The 19,566-nt window shown below is 39.9% G+C and overlaps 1 protein-coding gene and 1 non-coding gene across 2 annotated transcripts; both read left to right on the forward strand.

The window, feature by feature from the left end:
* Positions 1-930: 930 nt before the first annotated feature.
* Positions 931-18,117, forward strand: PRIM1 (DNA primase subunit 1). Its single transcript, XM_036301545.1, has 13 exons — positions 931-1,081; positions 1,650-1,807; positions 4,908-5,014; positions 5,086-5,159; positions 6,101-6,237; positions 6,657-6,715; positions 8,238-8,347; positions 8,875-8,951; positions 9,130-9,250; positions 11,214-11,283; positions 12,155-12,246; positions 16,423-16,521; positions 17,928-18,117. The coding sequence occupies exons 1-13, from the start codon at positions 979-981 to the stop codon at positions 17,945-17,947; spliced, it is 1,227 nt and encodes a 408-aa protein (XP_036157438.1). The 5' UTR covers positions 931-978; the 3' UTR covers positions 17,948-18,117.
* On the forward strand, positions 11,740-11,875 carry LOC118652341. Its single transcript, XR_004966585.1, has one exon. It is a non-coding gene; the product is annotated as a small nucleolar RNA SNORA58 (small nucleolar RNA).
* Positions 18,118-19,566: the final 1,449 nt, after the last annotated feature.

Genomic DNA, 19,566 nt, shown 5'->3' on the forward strand with positions numbered 1-19,566 from the left:
TCTATCCCTCTCCCTTCCTCTCTGTAAAAAATCAATAAAATATATTTTTTAAATAAATAAAAACAGAACTCTGACCCACAACTTGCAGAAGCGTAGCCAGGAAACCGACCCTCCTTTCTGTAATACATAGCCCAGGAAGCCAGCCTGCTATAAATCAGACCCCTGTCTCTAGTGCTAGTCCAGGAAGCCAAACAATAATCCCTGTAACAACTGGCCCAAATTGGCCAGAAGCTGATTAATAACTGGCAACTTCCCTAATTTTTGTCGCCACTTCTAACTTAGGACCAACCAGAAAAAAGAAAAAAAAAGCCAATAGGCACCTGTAACCAAATCACTTAGGATGCCCCACTCCTAGTTAGCCCACCTACATCTTCCCCATACAAATAGCCTTGAATCAGTGCACACCTGAAACCTTTTTCCACCATAAAGCTCTCCCTCTCCTCTGCCTGCCTTTTAGGCGGTGCCAAAATGCAAGTGACAGTAGCTGACTCTCTGGCGATATAGCAAGCTCTGAATAAATAGCCTTTGCTTTTCCCATTTGGTTGAGAAATTTTTCCACCTATTGGACCCCGTAATCCTATGAAGAACTAATATCCAAACCCTCTAAAAGATACTGCTTCACATTGTTTAAATGTACTCTTTCTATAATATTCATAAATTAGCGAACATCTTTTTTACTCCTTCATTATAACCTAAGTCAATATACTCCAGGGCTCACCTTTCCGCAGACCATCTCCTTGGAATGGGCGCGGCCTTCCTCCGTGCACCTGAGTAGAGGACCCTTTGTGGGAGCGGGTGGGCGGGGACACCGGAAGCGCCTCCCACGCCACAAGCCGACCTCCCAGGTGGCAACTACAATTCCCAGCGACCCCTGCAAACGGCGGGCCGCGGCCACGCTGCGCCGGCGCAGTGGGGGAGGCGCTTGTGTGGTTCCCGCCAATTCTTGCAGAATCCTGCCGGGGCTGAGTAGTGCGCACCATGGAGGCGTTTGACCCAGCCGAGCTGCCCGAGCTGCTTAAACTTTATTACCGGAGGCTCTTTCCCTACGCCCAGTACTACCGCTGGCTCAACTATGGCGGAGGTGATGGCGGCGGGGAGCGGGTGCTAGTAGGTCGGGGAGGGAATGTGAAGGGGTTCGGGGAGGGTCCTGTCGGCTGTCCAGATGTAGTGCCCAGGCATTATCTCGAGCCCCCCCACCACCACCGCTGAAATGTAAAGGGGCCGAGAGAGGATTTCATGACCAGCCTGCGGCCACTCTCCAAGGCAGAGCCGCCGCTCCTACCACTGCGTGGCCGCACCCACCTTCGGCGCCTGAGCCGGGCAAGGGGCAGTATCGGGTCGGAGGATGAAGTCGCAGAGGCATGAGCTGCATCGGGGTGGGAGGGGCACCTCCCGGGAGAGGAGAGGCACTTAACTCGTCGCGGGAGGATGTACCAGTGCCCACCGAGGAGACAGAGGGGGCGGTATATATTTAAAATATTTCTGCATCGTTTTTCTCACTTTTACTTTTCCCTATGAGATGCCGTGTGGTAATAAGCCCCTTCAAATGAGAGACTAGGTCTTGGCTTTTTTTTTTTTTTTTACATGTAGCACAGTAAAGGGCTTATTAAAATTACCAAATTAACTTTAAAATGTACATGTATTTGCAGTGATAAAGAATTACTTTCAACACCGTGAATTTTCATTCACGTTGAAAGATGACATTTACATTCGCTACCAATCCTTCAACAACCAGAGTGATCTGGAAAAGGAGATGCAGAAAATGAATCCATACAAGATTGACATAGGAGCGGTATATTCCCACAGAGTAAGGAATTCGGGTCTTATGTATGTTGTGGGTTTTTTTAAAAGCACCAAGAACCCCCAGCGTTTTGTGATTGTGTTTTTTATAATTTATTCTATTAGAAGAGCAACACTTATTTAACTGTTTTTACAAGTTGATTGCAATTTTTGTTGTTGTTCTTTGATACTGTTCATTACTGACTGGAAATACTTTGTATGTGAATTGGTTGTATTCTCCCTAAGACAAAAAAGAAAAAAATTTTTGAGTATCTGGCCGAAAGACTAAATGTGGAAATCAGCATGGTTTAAGGAAGGGTATTAAAAGAGAGTTACATTCTCTCCCAGCATTGGAGTTATTCTTCATTCCCCTGGCACCCCTGTATCCTTTGTATTAGGAATTCTCTACCATAATAATACCTAACATCCAACTAGTGCTTCCAGTGCTACTACCATCATCATCATCTTTCATCTGAATGACTGTAAAAACTTCCTAACAATTTGCTCCTGTAGACTCTAGAGCAGTGGTTTCCAACGTGGGGCACATGCCCCACAGGGGGGCAATTTGCTTTTTAGGGGAGCAATTTGAGAATGAATTACTAACAGTGAATTTTTTGTATTTCTTATGGTTCTAGGGGCCTCATATACAGTATATATATTGTGACATGTTTATGCATTTCAATTCTTAAAACTTTGCTATTTTTTCATGTCATTTCGTTTTGTTTTGTTTTTAACAATTTCTTAGTGATTTGTTCCTCAGTATTTCAGCTGTCCTGTCCTTCTTTTATTTTTCGCTTTCATGGACGCCACATTCTTTGGAAGCTTGTTTAGACCAAGTTAATGGCCTTTTTGGCTTCCTCCACATGGATAGATGTTCACTTTTTGAATAATAAGAATTATATGTCACGGGGTGGGGGGGGCATCAGGATCTTAGGTGGGGCATGGCCAAAAAGAGGTTGGGAACCCACTGCTCTAGAGTCTAGTCTTAGTACAGCAGTCAGAGTGATCCTTTAAAAAGTCAGATGCTCAAGAATTTCACTTTCTAGAACCTGTTTCCCCAAATATCTTGGTTCATTCCCTCACTTCCTTCAAGTCCTTACTCAGTAAGGCCTATTGCAGCCTGCCATCTCTCCTGTCCCCCTGCCACTGAAATAGTGCCTGGTGGAGAGAGTACACCGTACATATATTTTTTAAAATATATTTTTATTGATTTCAGAGAGGAAGGGGGAGATAAAGAAACATCAGTGATGAGAGAGAATCACCGATCAGCTTTTCCCCAACTGAGGATCGAGCCCATAACCCAGGCACGTGCCCTTGGCCAGAATTGAACCTGGGACCCTTCAGTTCTCAGGCGCACACTCTATCCACTGAGCCAAACCAGCTTGGGCTATACTGTACACACTTGTTCAATGAATGAACATACCAAAATTGCCCTTCTTCCTCTCCTTAAAAATGCACATATGGAGGAAAAATACACACATGGGATAATAGATTTTGTATGGAACTTTTTCAGATGTATAATTTGTTTTTCATAGAAATTCTCACTGTTCTTTTAACAACAGAGAAAACAGGCCTTGAGAACTCAAATAATTTTTTCCTAGGTCACACAATTTCTAAATGATAGAGCGGGGATCTGAACCCATGTTTTCTGATATAAATCCCAGAGGAAGGAGAGAATACATGTGAAAAAAGGCCAGCAAGCATGCCCTAGCTGGTTTGGCTCAGTGGATAGAGCATCGGCCTGTGGACTGAAGGGTCTGGTTTGATTCCCGTCAAGGGCACATGCCTGAGTAGGGGGCGTGCAGGAGGTGGTCCATTAATGATTCTCATCATTGATGTTTCTCTCTCTCTCCATCTTCTTTCCACTCTCACATCAATGTTTCTCTTTCCCTCTCTCTAAAATTAATTAAAACCTGTCTTCAGGTGAGGATTAATACTAATAACAATAAAAATAGAGAAACGTAAAAGACACGAGATAGACCAAGATCAAAGGATTGAGTTACTTACCTTTCCTTGCTGAGAGCTTAAGATTCAGTTTTTATGGGTCTCCTTATAAAAACCATGGTGGTATTGACCAGCTGGAGTGGCTCCACAGTTGAGCATTGACCTATGAAGCTGGAGGTCATGGTTCTCGCTCATCATTGAAGTTTCCATCTCCCTCTCCCTTCTGCTCTGAAATATATATATATATATATATATATATATATATATAATTTTCCCCCAAATCATTTTTAAAAATCATGATGGTATTGTCCCCTGTTTTTTTTCTAAAGGCTTATTGTGCCTTTCTAAAAGAAAAAAGAAAAACTTTCACTATCATTTTCATGCAGGTTTGGATGGATCAAAATAAGTGTCTGTATTGTCGGTCTTCTTTATCTGGTAACCCATAACCTCAAAGGAGACTACTTACAGCCTGAGCCAAAGACTCAGTTCAAACTAATTGGGGAAATTTTTTTTGAATTAATGAAAAGTTTAAAATACGTTTTTGTTATTTATATGTCCAGCAACAAATAAAGATCCTTAAGAACACCTTGAGTTTTAGCTGGTTTGGCTCGGTGGATAGAGCGCTGGCCTGCGGACTGAAGAGTCCCAGGGTCAATTTCAGTCAAGGACACATGCCCTGGTTGTAGGCTCGATTCCCAGTAGGGGGTGTGCAGGAGGCAGCCAATCAATGATTCTCTCTCATCATTGATGTTTCTCTCTTACTCTCCCTTCCTCTCTGAAGTCAATAAAAATATATTAAAAATAAGTAAATAAAATAAAAGGATAAAATCTCAATAAAAAAAAAGAATGCCTTGCAATAGGGCATTAATTATAGGTACTTTTCCTTATCAGAAACCTAGAAAGGCTTTATTATTTCTATTGGTGAAATATTTATTATACAATATCAAATGTTAATTATATGTCAGTAGAACTAGGGGGAAAAATTTGATGATAATATGTATTTACCAAACCCTGCTTTAAGTAGATGGAAGTTACACATCAATTCTGGATGTATAGGATCTGAATTAATGAACTGACATCAGCTTGGCATTATATGGTTTCTCACTTTTCTTTGGTCACTTTTTCAAGCATATTTGGCAGCATGGCAGCTCTTATAGAAGCTGATTGATATTTTGTACTTTTAGCCCAATCAACATAATACAGTGAAGCTGGGAGCTTTCCAGGCTCAGGAAAAAGAACTGGTGTTTGACATCGACATGACAGACTATGATGATGTGAGGAGATGCTGTAGGTAAGCACCGCAGGCTTTGTTGGTAGAGTGGGTGATATCATTGACAGCGAGTAACGATGACTGTCCTCCAGTTCTGCAGACATATGTTCTAAGTGCTGGACCCTCATGACAATGGCCATACGCATCATTGACCGCGCATTGAAGGGCAAGTATCAGCAGTGTCTGGGTGGGGTCAAATGTAAGAATCTCTTTTCCTCTAAATAATACCATGTTATAATCAAATCCCATAAATTTCTAACATGTTTCCTTAAAACATGTAATAGGAAAATAAAAGATTACAATAAAGTTAGAGTTGAAACTCTAATAAAGCTGTGATCAAACCAGTGAGTTTTTTCCCAATTCAATTATCTTTGAGCAACTCTATGTGCTAGGTGCTGTCCTACATGAGGGAAATACAAAAGAACAATTCTTACCTCAAGTAGGTTACACAGTCTAAGAAGGAGACAAATAAGAAAACTGAGGATTACATTAGTGTTAAGTAATATGCACAGGGTGCTATGGGAATATAGGACAGCAGGAGTGGATATACGAATGGGAAGAGATTGGATCAGAAAAGGCTTCCCAGAAGAGGTTATTAACTCCTGCCCTAGCCGGTTTGGCTCAATGGATAGAGCATCGGCCTGCGGACTGAAGGGTCCCAGGTTCAATTCCGGCCAAGGGCACATGCCTGGGTTGCAGGCTCCATCCCCAGTAGGGGGCGTGCAGGAGGCAGCCAATCAATGATTCTCTCTCATCATTGATGTTTCTATCTCTCTCCCTCTCCCTTCCTCTCTAACATTAATAAAAAAATTTTTTTTAAAGTCATTTGCAAAAAAAAAAAAAAAATTAACTCCTTTAATATCCCTCGACTGGATCTTTAAGGGAGAGAAATGGAAGTGCTGGGGCAGGAGGAAATTCTTGTCAAAGACCAGGATAGATAGTCATAAAAGCAAGAGCATGGGGGAGAAGGGGATGGGAAACTACAAACAGTTTAGTATAGTTAAAGTGAGTTCATGTGGACAAGAGGTAAAAAATGAAAATAGGAAGTAAGAAAGAACCAGGAGTTTATACATTTGTTTTAAAACCTGTTATGTCTCCCCTCCTCAGAGGACTTTGGATTTAAGCATCGCCTCTGGGTATATTCTGGAAGAAGAGGTGTTCATTGTTGGGTCTGTGATGACTCGGTTAGAAAACTGTCTTCCGCAGTACGGTCTGGGATAGTTGAGTATTTGAGCCTTGTAAAGGTAAGCTCTTCTTAATGATAATTTGCATTTATTTTTTTGCTGGATGTTACGAAGCATAGTATGTTTAGTTAACAAAATTAAACTATCTTTTATGGCGTCCACTTTCCAGAGGAGGTGATCTTGCTAGTAGATCAATCAAAATCATAGTGCTATATTTTTTAAAGATATTTCATATTTTGTTTTAAATACCCTCCTTTGTTGCAAAAGGAAGATTAATAGTTTTCTTTTCTTGTTCAATTAAGTCAAGTAAAGTTAACCCAGAAAGTTATAGGTATTGAAGCTATATAAAATAGCATATAAGCTTTTCTATTTTACACAATTTAATCAATATCTTTAGAACACATTATAGAAATATTTTAATTATTTCACTTATGTTATATAATATACATAAAGGTCTTTTTTGATGGTTTATTTTTCAGGGTGGTCCAGATGTTAAAAAGAAAGTTCACCTCAGTGAAAAAATTCACCCCTTTGTCAGGTCTGTTGGAAAAGACTCCATGCAGTTTAAGTTGTGTCTGCTTTACCTGCACATGCTTGTAGTACATTGTGTCCTGAGCAAGGACGCATCCCCGAAAGGAGTCACTCACACATGTTTGGCTTTCCACAGTGCCAGGTTGATTAGGGGAGACCTCCTAATAAGCCGGTAGAGGCCCATGCAGGTTCACATAGAAAGGAAGAGCTTACCTGACAGAAACCAACAGAGTGCGTATTCCTCAGGCAAGTCCCAGTCACTGGCAGCATCCGCACGTGGAGAGATGGGTGTCGGTCTCAAGCCAGGCAGCTGGAATGCAGCACGCAGCCGGTGGAGTGGGCTCTGAGTGTTACCCGGGGTACAGCCGGGCTCCGGCCTTGGGTGGTTGGAGCTCTGAGTTCTTACAGCCCACCACTGTGATGATCCCACTAATAGCAGTGTCCATATGGAGTCCTTATCCGTCCAGACTGGTGGTTTGGGGCATTCCAGTCCCCTCATAAAGGCGTTCCCATTACACCCCATTACCTCAGTCTTGGCTTAGCACTTGACATCACTGTCATGGCTGACAGTGACTCCATGTTGGATTGTCAAAGCTGTCCAAAAAGTTGGCTCTGTTCTTGCTCTATACACCTTACCAATTTTCTCTGCTGGGTAGCATTTTACAATAATAGCTAGAATTAATTCAGTGTCCCTTGTGTGCTACATATTTATGATAGGTAGGTACTTTTCAAATGTTCTCATTGGTTTTCCCAACAACCCCATGAGGGATATGATGGTATCTCGACTTAACAAAGTGAGATTTGGAGGGATTATATAATTTGCTTGATACCATACCCATACTTCTTCCATTGAATTCACTACTTCTCTAGGACAGTGGAAAAAGCATTGCATTAGGAGTAAGGTCTGTATTCTGACAATTACTCTGACCTTAACAAAATACGAGAGCCTCTACTTCCTTGTCTGTATATTGGGGAGAATAATATCTGCTCCATCTTAGAATTGTGGCAAAAATTAAATGAAACAGTAGATGTGAACTCTATTTGCAGATTGCTAAGCACTATATAATTGCTGAGTTGTTAAAACAAGCAATTCAGAGTAGAAACTGTAGACTATCCCACATTCTACTACTGATACATTATGTTGTCCTGAATTGGTTGCTTCCTATCCTTGTTATATACAGAGGTGGACAAAAGTAGGTATACAGTTGTTCATATGGAAATATATGTAATATAAGAATAAACTTTTTCTTATGATTATAACTGTAAACTTACCTTTGCCCACCCCTGTATTTATGATGTGGTTAACCTGCTAAGCTGTGGAGTTTCAGAAGTAAACATTTCTTGAATATTTCTTCTAAGCCAGGCACAATGCTAGGTTCTTTCCCCTTAGACTTAACTCTCATAACTGTGAGAAGAGTATTGGTCCCATTTTACCTAGTTAAGTTCTAGAAATTCAGTCTAGCAACAAAAGCTATTGTGGGGTATGTGTTGCTAGTAGTATTGAGACTTTGTTATTGTTATTTCTACAGAAAATCTATAAACATAATAAGTAAATACTTTGAAGAATATGCCTTAGTTGATCAAGATATTCTTGGAAGTAAAGAAAGCTGCGATAAGATTTTAGCTCTTATTCCTGACAATATCCTTTCCCAAGACCATTTCTATGTGAACTACTTGCATTGATATTATATATGTGTTCTGCCTGCGTATTTTCATGTACTTAATCTTTTTTTCTTAAAATCTTTCTAATGTTTTTCTCATATACTTATACATTTAATCTTTTTTATACAAAACATCTGTATTTCTACATTTTTGTATCTCCACTCTGGAATACAATAAGACATGAGGCCATTTTATAAACAAATTTCCTCTTTATGGAAGTTGGTAGTCCTAGGATTAATGGTTATTTAAAGAATGCTGAATCATTTAGTCAAAATACGTACAGACCAGGGAAAGATTTTAATTAAACTATATAGTTATTTTGACATTCTTTCTGTCATATCACCACTTTATTTTTACAGAGTTACTTTTTAGTGTTTAATAGTTGCATTTTAGAAAACAATAATTATTTTCTATCTAAACTAGATATTCTTGTGGTAATACATACAGAAAATGAGTTGTTTGTTGATGTGCCCTAAATGAATATGTTCCTTAATGACCCATCACCAATGCATGATGGCCTTCAAGAAATCTTCCAGAAGCCTCACAGTTCACTTCAGCGTTGGGAGCATTTGAAGAAAAAGGTGATACATCCAGTATACAACATGGAAATCTGTATTATAAATATAATAATATAATTCTTAAACTCTGATTCTTTTGCCATTTAAGTTAAAGATGATTGGAGATCACCTTTTAACCACTTTGAAAGAAATCCTCCAAAGTTCCTACTGATCCTCATGCTGAACTTGCATCTCCTTCTAGAATGGACAGTTGCTTATGTGGGAGATCATGCTCCAGTACTGTTTTCCACGGCTGGATATTAATGTGAGCAAAGGAATCAATCATCTGCTGAAGAGCCCTTTTAGTGTTCATCCTAAAACAGGTACTATGAAAAGGAAATAAGGGGAACTAAAAAAGAAATGAAAGGTTTTTTTTGTTTTAGCAAGCATGACACTAGGTGTGAATACATATGATGCCTGACATATTAAAGATTGAGGCCTTATTCTGTCAGTTAATACCTAAGTTAACTTTTTTTTTATATATATCAAAGAGGAAGGGAGAGGGAGAGAAAGACAGAAACATCAATGATAAGAGAGAACCATTGATCGGCTGCCTCCTGCACATCCCCTACTGGGGATTGAGCCTGCAACATGAGCATGTGCACTGACCAAGCATCCAACCGTGATCTACTGGTTCATAGGTCAATGCTCAGCCACTGACCCAAACCAGCTGAGCTAACTTATTTTTTTAATTGTTGATTAGTAGCTACTGGATGAGTTTACATATTCAGTTGCGTTTCTGTGGTTCAGTGTTAGAATTAGAGTTGGAAAGGAACTTAGAAATTACAGGACAATAGTTCTCATTGTACAGATGAGGAAACAGTGGCCCAAGAAGTTAAAGTGACTTGTCCACAGTCTAAAAACAAATTGTTTTAGAGCTAGGAAAGGAGTTCATTTCTGAAAACTCAAAAGTTCTATGCTTTTTCCACCATGCTGCCTCCCTCAGTAGTTTTTCAATAGTTTTAGCTTTTCTCTTTCACATTTCTCTTAGATAAGATTTGATGGACTGAAACTGACTTTAAAGTATAAAGTGGCTATATTGGAATAACTTTACTCCATCCATTAGAAAAGTATATAGTTGTCCTTTTTGGTGTCAGCAATCCAACTCTGCCACTGGGTGTGGGATGTTAGAGAAATTACTCTGTGTGCCTTGGTTTTCTCATCTGTAAAATGGAGATAATGATAGTACCTGCCTCAGTGGGTTATTGTGCCCATCTAAAATATAGAGCACTTAGAAAACTGTCACATAGTCAGTTCTCCCAGATTGCCTAGTTTCCCTTAATAACTAGTCCATACGTTTATGTAGCCCCTTTTCAAACCTGTCAACTATGTTTTTAGCTTCTTTTAGTAATAAGCTTAATTTTTAAGCTTACTTCTAAAGCTTCACTGGATATCCCCTTATTCTAATATTCAAGATTCGGGTAAATAATCGTGTCCATTAATAAGTGAATACATTTTAATTATATCCTTTTCCCATTAATTAGCTGCAGTCTTTTTACTCTGTCTTTAATATCAACTCTCAATTTTTCTAATTATTTTATTTGTTATTCACCTGGCATTCTTTACATTCATTATCTAATTTTTTTTTTTTAATATATTTTATTGATTTTCCACAGAGAGGGACAGAGAGTTAGAAACATCGATCAGCTGCCTCCTGCACACCCCCCACTGGAGATGCGCCCACAACCAAGGCACATGCCCTTGGCCGGAATCAAACCTGGGACCCCTCAGTCCGCAGGCCGACGCTCCATCCACTGAGCCAAACCGGCCAGGGCCATTATCTAATTTTTGATGTGTGACAAATTTTATGTAGTGTCCCAGGTGTGAATATTATAAAAGGGTAGTATAATGTCTGTTTTATTTCCAAAATGCTTTCTCAAGATGCCTAACATATAGGTGTCTGTTTTGATCTCAGCACATAAACTAAGGTAATAAAATGAACTCTTTCCATCTATTTCATTTCAATTTTCAAGATTTACTCAATTTGAGATTATTCTCTACTTAAATATAAAAGGATATTAGGAAGAGGGAGATAGAAATAAAGGTATAGATAAGAGCAACTAGGTAATAGCTTAACAGTCTTTCACACCTATGTTTTGGTGGTGTTTTTAAGAAAAATAAAAGACACAGCTAATATGAAAGTACTTTTAAATTATATTTCTACTGTATTTCAAGATAAGTCTAACCCTTTTTCTAAATTTCAATTTTCTAATTAAAATTTTAGCCAAAACAGCCTATAATGATTTGTATTCACAATCATTCGTTTATAACTTTTGGTTCTTACAGGTCGAATTTCAGTGCCTATTGATTTACAGAAAGTGGATCAGTTTGATCCATTTACTGTTCCAACCATAAGGTATGTTCCAGATCATTGATCACTTTTCTGTTTGTGATTGTTGTTCTGAATTTGAAGTAGATTGGATTAGATCCCTGCCAGAGAGTCAGCCGCTCTGAGGCTACATGACGATGCCCTAGTAGAGCAACATTTCCTAGTGAGTTCCACAGAGCACTAGTTTTTCAGCTGCTATTATGCAAGAAAAAATGTGCTCTCCCTCTCAGGAGCACACTGGCACCTTCCTCTTCCCCCAGGTATGTTATTGCTAAGCTCTGAGGGCCCTTCTTCTGTCTCTGTAACTTGTTTCTTAAGCCTACACAGCCCAGCTAGCTCACTTTTACTATCTCTGTAACTTTCTAAATAGACTTTCTCTTATAATTTGAAAAAAAAAAAAAAAAGATTTTTAAGTTCAAATAAGTTTGAGAAATGCTGACTTAAACAGATTAAAAGTTCTGTACTGCAAGATTTCCCAGTCTTGGGCATACCCGTAGACCTTGCCTGACTGTGCTCATGGCCAGGCAGGGGGGACAGTGTATGCAAAAGTAATTTGGAGTTTGTGCCAGTTTTAACCAGCCTATACAGTGGCTGGATTGGTTGCATTACTTCAACATTTTCCTGCCTCTCAACCTGTGGAGTTATTCATGATGGAGAATGAGTGACATTAAGTATCTGCTCTTTTAATTATTAAAAAAAAAAAAAAAGATTTTCCAGTCTTTAATATGCTAATATGCATGTAAAACTCCGAGAAGAGATTATGGCTTTTAGAATATCCCAAATTAGTTGGTCACATGATTTTTTTCACAGAAAATCTTGAGAGATTCATGTGCTATGATACTCTGGGTAATGTTGACCAAGAACCAACCTTAAAATTCTCTTATTCTGTTATTTGTAGCTCCATCTGCCATGAATTAGATGCCATTTCCACTAATGAAGAAGAAAAAGAGGAGAACAAAGCTGAATCCGATAACAAACATAGAACCAGAGGTAGGTTAATATGTTGAAGTCTCATTTTAACATAAGCTTTTTATATAGACTACTATAATGGGCAGAGCAGATCTATGATCTCTGTTTAACCTTTTTTAGTCAAATGTTGCTACCCTTCTTTCAAAGCCCAAGCTCAGATATCACTTTATTCCAGCTCTAACATAATACCTAAACATAGTACATCCCACTATTAAAGTTTATATAGTTAACTAGAGGCCCGGTGCACAAAAATTTGTGCACTCGGGGAGAGGGGGGTCCCTCAGCCCGGCCTGTGCCCTCTCGCAGTCTGGGACCCCTCAGGGGATGACCACCTGCTGGCTTAGGCCTGCTCCCCGGGGAGATTGGGCCAAGATGACAATCAGACATCCCTCTGGCAGCCCGGCAGCCCTCGGGGGATGTCCACTTGCCAGCGGGGAGCAGGCCTAAACTGCAGTCGGACATCCTTAGCGCTCCTGAAGAGGCAGGAGAGGCTCCCACCACCACCACTGTACTGGCAGCCATCAGCCTGGCTTGTGGCTGAGCAGAGCTCCTCCCATGTGAGAGCACCCTGACCACCAGAGGGCAGCTCCTGCATTGGGCGTCTGCCCCCTGGTGGTCAGTGTGTGTCATAGTGACCAGTCATTCCCAGTCCTTCTGCTGTTAGGGTCAGTTTGCATATTACCCTTTTACTATATAGGATAGAGGCCTGGTGCATGGGTGGGGCCGGCTGGTTTGCCCTGAAGGGTGTCCCGGATCAGGGTGGGAGTCCCACTTGGGTGCCTGGCCAGCCTGGATGAGGGGATGATGGCTGTTTGCAGCTGGTCACACCCTCTTCAGGGTGGGGGTCCCCACTGGGGTGCCTGGCCAGTCTGGTTGAGGAGCTGAGGACCGTTTTCAGGCTGGCGGGTGACTGAAGCTCCCAACCTCTCCTTTTTTTTTTCATTCTGGGATTTATTTACCTTCTGTGGCTGTCACTGGAGCTGAGAGCCGGCTTTAGCCCTGAGGCTCGGCTCCAGCTCGAGACCTCAGCTGCTGAAAGCAGGTATCTGGGTTTGTTTGGCTTCTATAATTGAAACACTGTTGCAGCTCCAGCTCTGAGGCCCGGCTGGCTGAAAGCAGGTTTCTGGGGTTTGTTTAGCTTCTATAATTGCAACATTATTTCTTAGAGTGCAGCTCAGAGGCCGGCAGCGGCAGGCGGGGAACCTTGGCTTCCTCCATCACTGGAGCAAGCAAGCCTCCTGTTCGCTTCAGCTGCCTGGCTGCCGACCAACATCTTGGTTGGCAATTAATTTGCATATCACCCTGATTAACCAATGGGAAGTGTGTCAGAGGTACGGTTAATTACCATGTTTGTCTATTATTAGTTAGGATTACAAAAGTATTCTGTTCAAAATATTTGAAAAATCAGAATACCAGTAAACTGGAAAAAGAAACTCAGAGAGCCCTCGCTGGTTTGGCTCAGTGGGTATAGCATCAGCCTGTGGACTGAAAGGTCCCAGGTTCAATTCCAGTTAAGAGCACGTACTGGCTGCAGGCTTGATCCTGGCCCTGGTCAGGGCACATGTGGGAAGCAACCGATCGATGTGTCTCTCTCACATTGATGTTTCTCTCTGTCTCTTCCCTTCCTTTCCATTCTCTCTAAAATACAATGGATGCCAAATCGGTTTGGCTCAGTGAATAGAGTGTTGGCCTGCGAACTCAAGGGTCCCAGGTTCGATTCCGGTCAGGGGCATGTACCTTGGTTGTGGGCACATCCCCAGTGGGAGGTGTGCAGGAGGCAGCTGATCGATGTTTCTCGCTCATCGATGTTCCTAACTCTCTATCCCTCTCCCTTCTTCTCTGTGGAAAATCAATAAAATATATTTTTAAAAAATAAATAAATAAAAAATAAATAAAATACAATGGAAAAATATACCCAAGTGAGGATTAACAAAGAAAAGGAACTCAAAGAAAAGAGACAATGAAAGGAACAAAGGAAACCTTTTTTAAAAACACTAATATCTCAGCACAGCTGGGTGTGGTTCAGTAGTTGAGCGTCAACTTATGAACCAGGAGATCATAGTTCAATTCCTGATCAGGGCACATGCCCAGGTTGTGGGGCTCAATCCCCAAATGGGGCATGCAGGAGGCAGCTGTTCAATGATTTTTCTCTCATCATTATGTTTCTATCTTTCCCTCTCCCTTTCTCTCTGAAATCAGTAAAAATTTTAAAAATAGTATCTCAGAGAATCTGAAGATAATGCATCCATCAGGTAAGATCAGAATACTGTAAAAAAGAAACACGCATAAAACAAGAAAGAGCCCTAGCCATGTAGCTCAGTTGGTTAGAGGGTTTTCCCTAACCAAGGTGTGGGTTCAGTCCCCGGTCAGAGCACACACTAGTACCAAGCAATGAATGCATAAATAAGTGGAACAACAAATCAGTGTGTGTGTCTCTCTCTCCCTTCCTCCTTCTCTGATGTCAATAAAATAAAAAAAATTTAGCCCTAGCCAGTTTGGCTCACTGGATAGAGCGTCGGCCTGCGGACTGAGGGGTCCCAGGTTCGATTTTGGCCAAGGGCACATGCCTGGGTTGCGGGATTGATCCCCAGTGGGGGATGTGCAGGAAGCAGCCTATCAGTGATTCTCTCTCATTATTGATGTTTCTATCCCTCTCCCTTCCTCTCTAAAATCAATAAAATATTAAAAATAAAATAAAAAATAAAAAAAATTTAAAAATAAAACAAGAGGTCTTAGAAATAAAAAAATCTTTAGAATAAAAAGTTCAGTGGAAGGGTTGGAAAAGAATAATTGAGATTTCCCAGAAAGTAATACAAAAATGGTGGTGGTAGCGGTGATGGTTATTGTTTTTAGGAGTTAAAACTAGAAGACTGTTTCAGGAGGTCTGTTATTTGACTATGGGAGTTTCAAAAAAAGAAATAAAACAGGGAAGAAATAGTTGTCAAAATAACATAGGAAAACACCCCTGTAATGAGTACTTTATTAAAAGGGTTCAGCATAATAAGAAAAAGACCTATACCAAAGCACATCATTTGAAATTTCAGAACACTGAGAATTAAGAAAAGATCTTAAGAGCTTTCAGACCCCAGCCTACTTCCCTCATCCCCACCCCACCCAAAAGCAGACCTCTTAGAAGGAATGGCCTCAGATTTCTAAATAACAATGAAAGTGTTCATTTGTTAGAAATGGGTGCTAGAAAAGAAAAATTGGTTGCCATTCCATTCAAAAAGATGGTCAGAAATAAGGCGGGGAGCTGATATTTACATTATAAACCTGTTAGTACACCCAGTGTGACTTCGTTGGTTGTGCATGATCCCGTGCACCAAAAGATTGCTGATTCGATTCGTGGTCAGGGCACATGCCTGGGTTACAGGTTTGATCCCCAGTAGGGGGTGTGCAGGAGGCAGCCGATTGATGTTCCGCCCTCATATTGACGTTTCTCTTTTTGTTTATTTTAAATCCTTACTCAAGGATATGCTTTTATTGATTTGAGAAAGAGAGGAACGGGGAGGGAGGGAGAGAGAAACATCGATTGGCTGCCTCCACACTTTATAAAGAAAGAAATGTTGCATGGAACTTACCACATAACAATAGATTATATTGATCTAATACTAGAAAGCCTGACTACTGGAGTAGATGTGTCTATGTGGTTAAATGTGCTCAAGCAGTGCTGTCTAATACAGTAGTCACCTGTGGCTATTGGCACTTGAAATCTGGCTGGTATTAACTAAGGAGCTAATTTTTTAATTTTAATTGATTTAAATTTAAAAACTGGTGGTTGATTTAATTATTAGAAAACTTTTATGTGTGTTTGGAAATTTGGGGTATATGAACCTACTTTTTTAATTGCATGTTTTGTAATTTAAATCTAAATATAGATCAAGTATTTCTGATGATAGTATAGCATTTAAATTGAGATGTAATGGTACAAAATACTAGATTTCAAAAACTTAGTATGAAAGCCATTTTTATTATACTTTGAAATAATATTTTAGATATTATTTAATATTGGGATGAGTTAAAGTATAAAATCAATTTCACCTTTTTAATGTGGCTACTAGACTTTAAAATTATACGTTTCTCATATTTCTATTAGACAACATTGGTATGGAATTCTTATAAGAAACTTAAAATTATACTTTCATGTTATTCTTGCTGCCAAAATGCTAATTTTAATGCATGGTCATTATAATTTAGATTATAAGAAGACCAGTCTAGGCCCTTACGTAAAAGTTTTTGAAAAGTTTCTTGAAAACCTGGATAAATCCCGAAAAGGAGAACTTCTCAAGAAGAGTGGTAAGACTATACCTTTCCCTTTTAGCTATTTAGATCTTAGTATAGTAGTTTAAAGCATCCAGCAAGTGAGCAGTTTTAGAGCTCTAGTCCTTGCCCTCCCAAAAATGTTACTGATTTATCTTACTGTCCTTAGTGTTTTTGAAAATTAAGCTCCCTTAATTCAGTTCAACACATATTTATTAAACACCTCCCAAGTGTCAGGTACTATGTGGAAAACAAAGATGAATTCCACACCATGCCTTCCTGCCCTGAGGAAGTACGAACTGGTACAAAATACTAAGATATCATCTGATTAAAATAACTTGAGAAGATTTCATATTTAAAGAGTGGTATTAGAACTCTTCAGTAAGCTGCTATAAGAAGTCTAACCCCCCGTGTGCCAATATACCATGCCTTAAAGTATGAGTAGTATTTCCACAAGCAGAGATTTGATAAGATCGGGGTATAGGAATGGAAAAAGGAGACCAGTTACTCATTCTTAAAGCAAAGGCATAGAGACAAAACAGCTTTGGATCACTGTGGATGCCATCAAGTAGTATAGCTAATCTGGAATAAGATGCGTCAGGAAGTGATGAGCTAGAAATCTGAAGAAGCAGACTAAGGAAAGGAGTGCCATGATTTGTTCTGTCTAGAAAGATAAATCTAACAACAGTGTATCTGTAGAGAGGTAGGGGGTAGAAAGAACCCAAGAGGCCAATTGGGCTATTACCATTAGGACAGCATTGGAGATCTCCAAAAGCTGCAGTCCTTGAGACTCGGTAATGATTTACAAGTGGAGAGATGAATGATGGAGGTAAAAGTGCCACAGAAACCAGGAGCAAGGAAAGTTTCAAGAATATCAAGTTTCAAACGCAATAGGTAACTGATAAAATCCTGTTGAATATAGGAACTAGAGGGAGGTGTTAAGAGTATAGCAGTGTCAAAAGAAGCATTCTTTGGATAGGAGAGACCAGAGCATATGTGTATGCCAAAGGAAAAAAAATCAGTTGTGAATATTATTTAAGAGATTGATGACTACCATGGAAAACTGTGCCAACATTATAGAAATAGAAATATAAACTCCCTTTCCGCTTCATAATAAAATGTGTGATGGCTAAACAGTAGTGCCTAAAATAATGCTCTATTCATAGTAGATACTCAAATATGTGCCTGTTGAATGAACAATGATGACTCTGAACTTGGAAAGCCTTGTTAAAGCTGCCATTCCAACTGGCAATATTTGTATTCTTGTTCTGTACTAGCCAGCCTATAATGTGGGCTTCAGTAAATGTGAAAGCAAATCTTTATGCCACACAGCCTTTGCTTTTTTCTTGTTTTTTTAATTTAGTGGAAGCATTAAGCAAATCAGAGTGGGCTTTGTTTTGTTTTCCTTTACTATCCTCTGATAAAAATCTATTCTATTTTAGATTTACAAAAAGACTTCTGAAGATAACTCCCCTCCAACTAATGTGGATAACTTCTATCTTCAACCAAGAATCAAACACTTCAAGAGTCATGAAATAAATATGGCAGAACCTTGTATGCATTTTATTTTTTTAAATATATTTTATTGATTTTTTTTTTTACAGAGAGGAAGGGAGAGGAATAGAGAGTTAGAAACATCGATGAGAGAGAAACATCAATCAGCTGCCTCCTGCACACTCCCTACTGGGGATGTGCCCACAACTAAGGTACATGCCCTTGACTGGAATTGAACCTGGGACCTTTCAGTCCGCAGGCCGACGCTCAATCCACTGAGCCAAACCGGTTAGGGCCCTTGTATGCATTTTAATACTCAAAGCAAAATTTCCTTTTCTTGAGAAATAATTATGTTGAAAAGATTCCTAAGACCACCAAAGCAGTATCCAGGTTGCTGGAAGGAACAGTAATGGGCAGAATAAGTTGATTGCAGATAAATTTGTAAAAATTTAATATTATATAAAGACTAGAGGCCCAGTGCAAAAAGTCGTGCACAGGTAGGGTCCCTAGCGGCTGCCAGCCAGGGCCTCCCTTCCCGCTGTTGGCCAGCCGGCCCTGTTCCCTGGTCGAACTCCCAGTCGAAGGGACAATTTGCATACTAGACTTTTATTATATAGGATAATTCTAAGATTTCTGTTACAAATACTCACTTTTACCAGTTGCTATATATAGAGGTAACTGAGCAGTAATATGTCCAAGACTTTAATCTCAGCTTGCTGGATAAAACATCCATACTTCAGGAATGAATATTCTAGGTGAATGAAGGCTTTATCCTTAAGTCTTAGACACTTAATTATACCTGCAGTGTGTATTCAGTCACTTCTTTGCTTACTGATAGTTTTATAGATCAGGCCACACCCCACTGCCCATCTTTTAAAAGTCATTTTAAACTGAGCATCTAAACCTACCAAAACTTTAATTTGAAAGACATGAGTTAATAAGTTATAATATTACTAGAGGCCCGTTGCACGAAGATTCACGCAATAGGCCTTCCTTCCCCTGGCTGCCAGCACCGGTTTTCCTCCAGAACCCAGGCCTTTGGTCCGGCCACAGCAGAGAAGCCACGCCTCTTCGGTCTTCAGTCTTCACTCGGGCTGGAGCCTTTAGTCTTTGCTCCATGCCTGCTTATGCAAATTAACCTGCCATCTTTTTTGGGTTAATTTGCATACTCATCCTGATTGGCTGGTGGTTGTAGCGGAGTGATGACCAATTTACATACTTCTCTTTTATTAGTGTAGATGGCCTAATAGAGTATTGTTTACAACTGTTGTAATTGTAGCTCCTTCTTAGATTACAGAACAATTGGAACAATTAGTCTACATCATAAAGAAGCAGCTTAGAAAAAAATAACCAACTTCACCAACATAAAACCAGTTATACTTGTCAAAACACTTGGACTTTCTATATATCCAGATAACTTTAAAGTTTTTCATTTCTTCTGGATTTGATTTTGTGTGATAGATTCGAAAGTGTCAGATTTCTTTTTTCTGGTTTTACAACCAGTCTAAACAAAACATCCCTTTTGCCCTAGCCTGTTTGGCTCTGGATAGAGTGCTGGCCTGCAGACTAAAGGGTCCTGGGCTCGAT

Source organism: Myotis myotis, unplaced genomic scaffold (assembly GCF_014108235.1).
Source record: "Myotis myotis isolate mMyoMyo1 unplaced genomic scaffold, mMyoMyo1.p scaffold_m19_p_3, whole genome shotgun sequence".
In the NCBI taxonomy this organism is placed as follows: Eukaryota; Metazoa; Chordata; class Mammalia; order Chiroptera; family Vespertilionidae; genus Myotis; species Myotis myotis.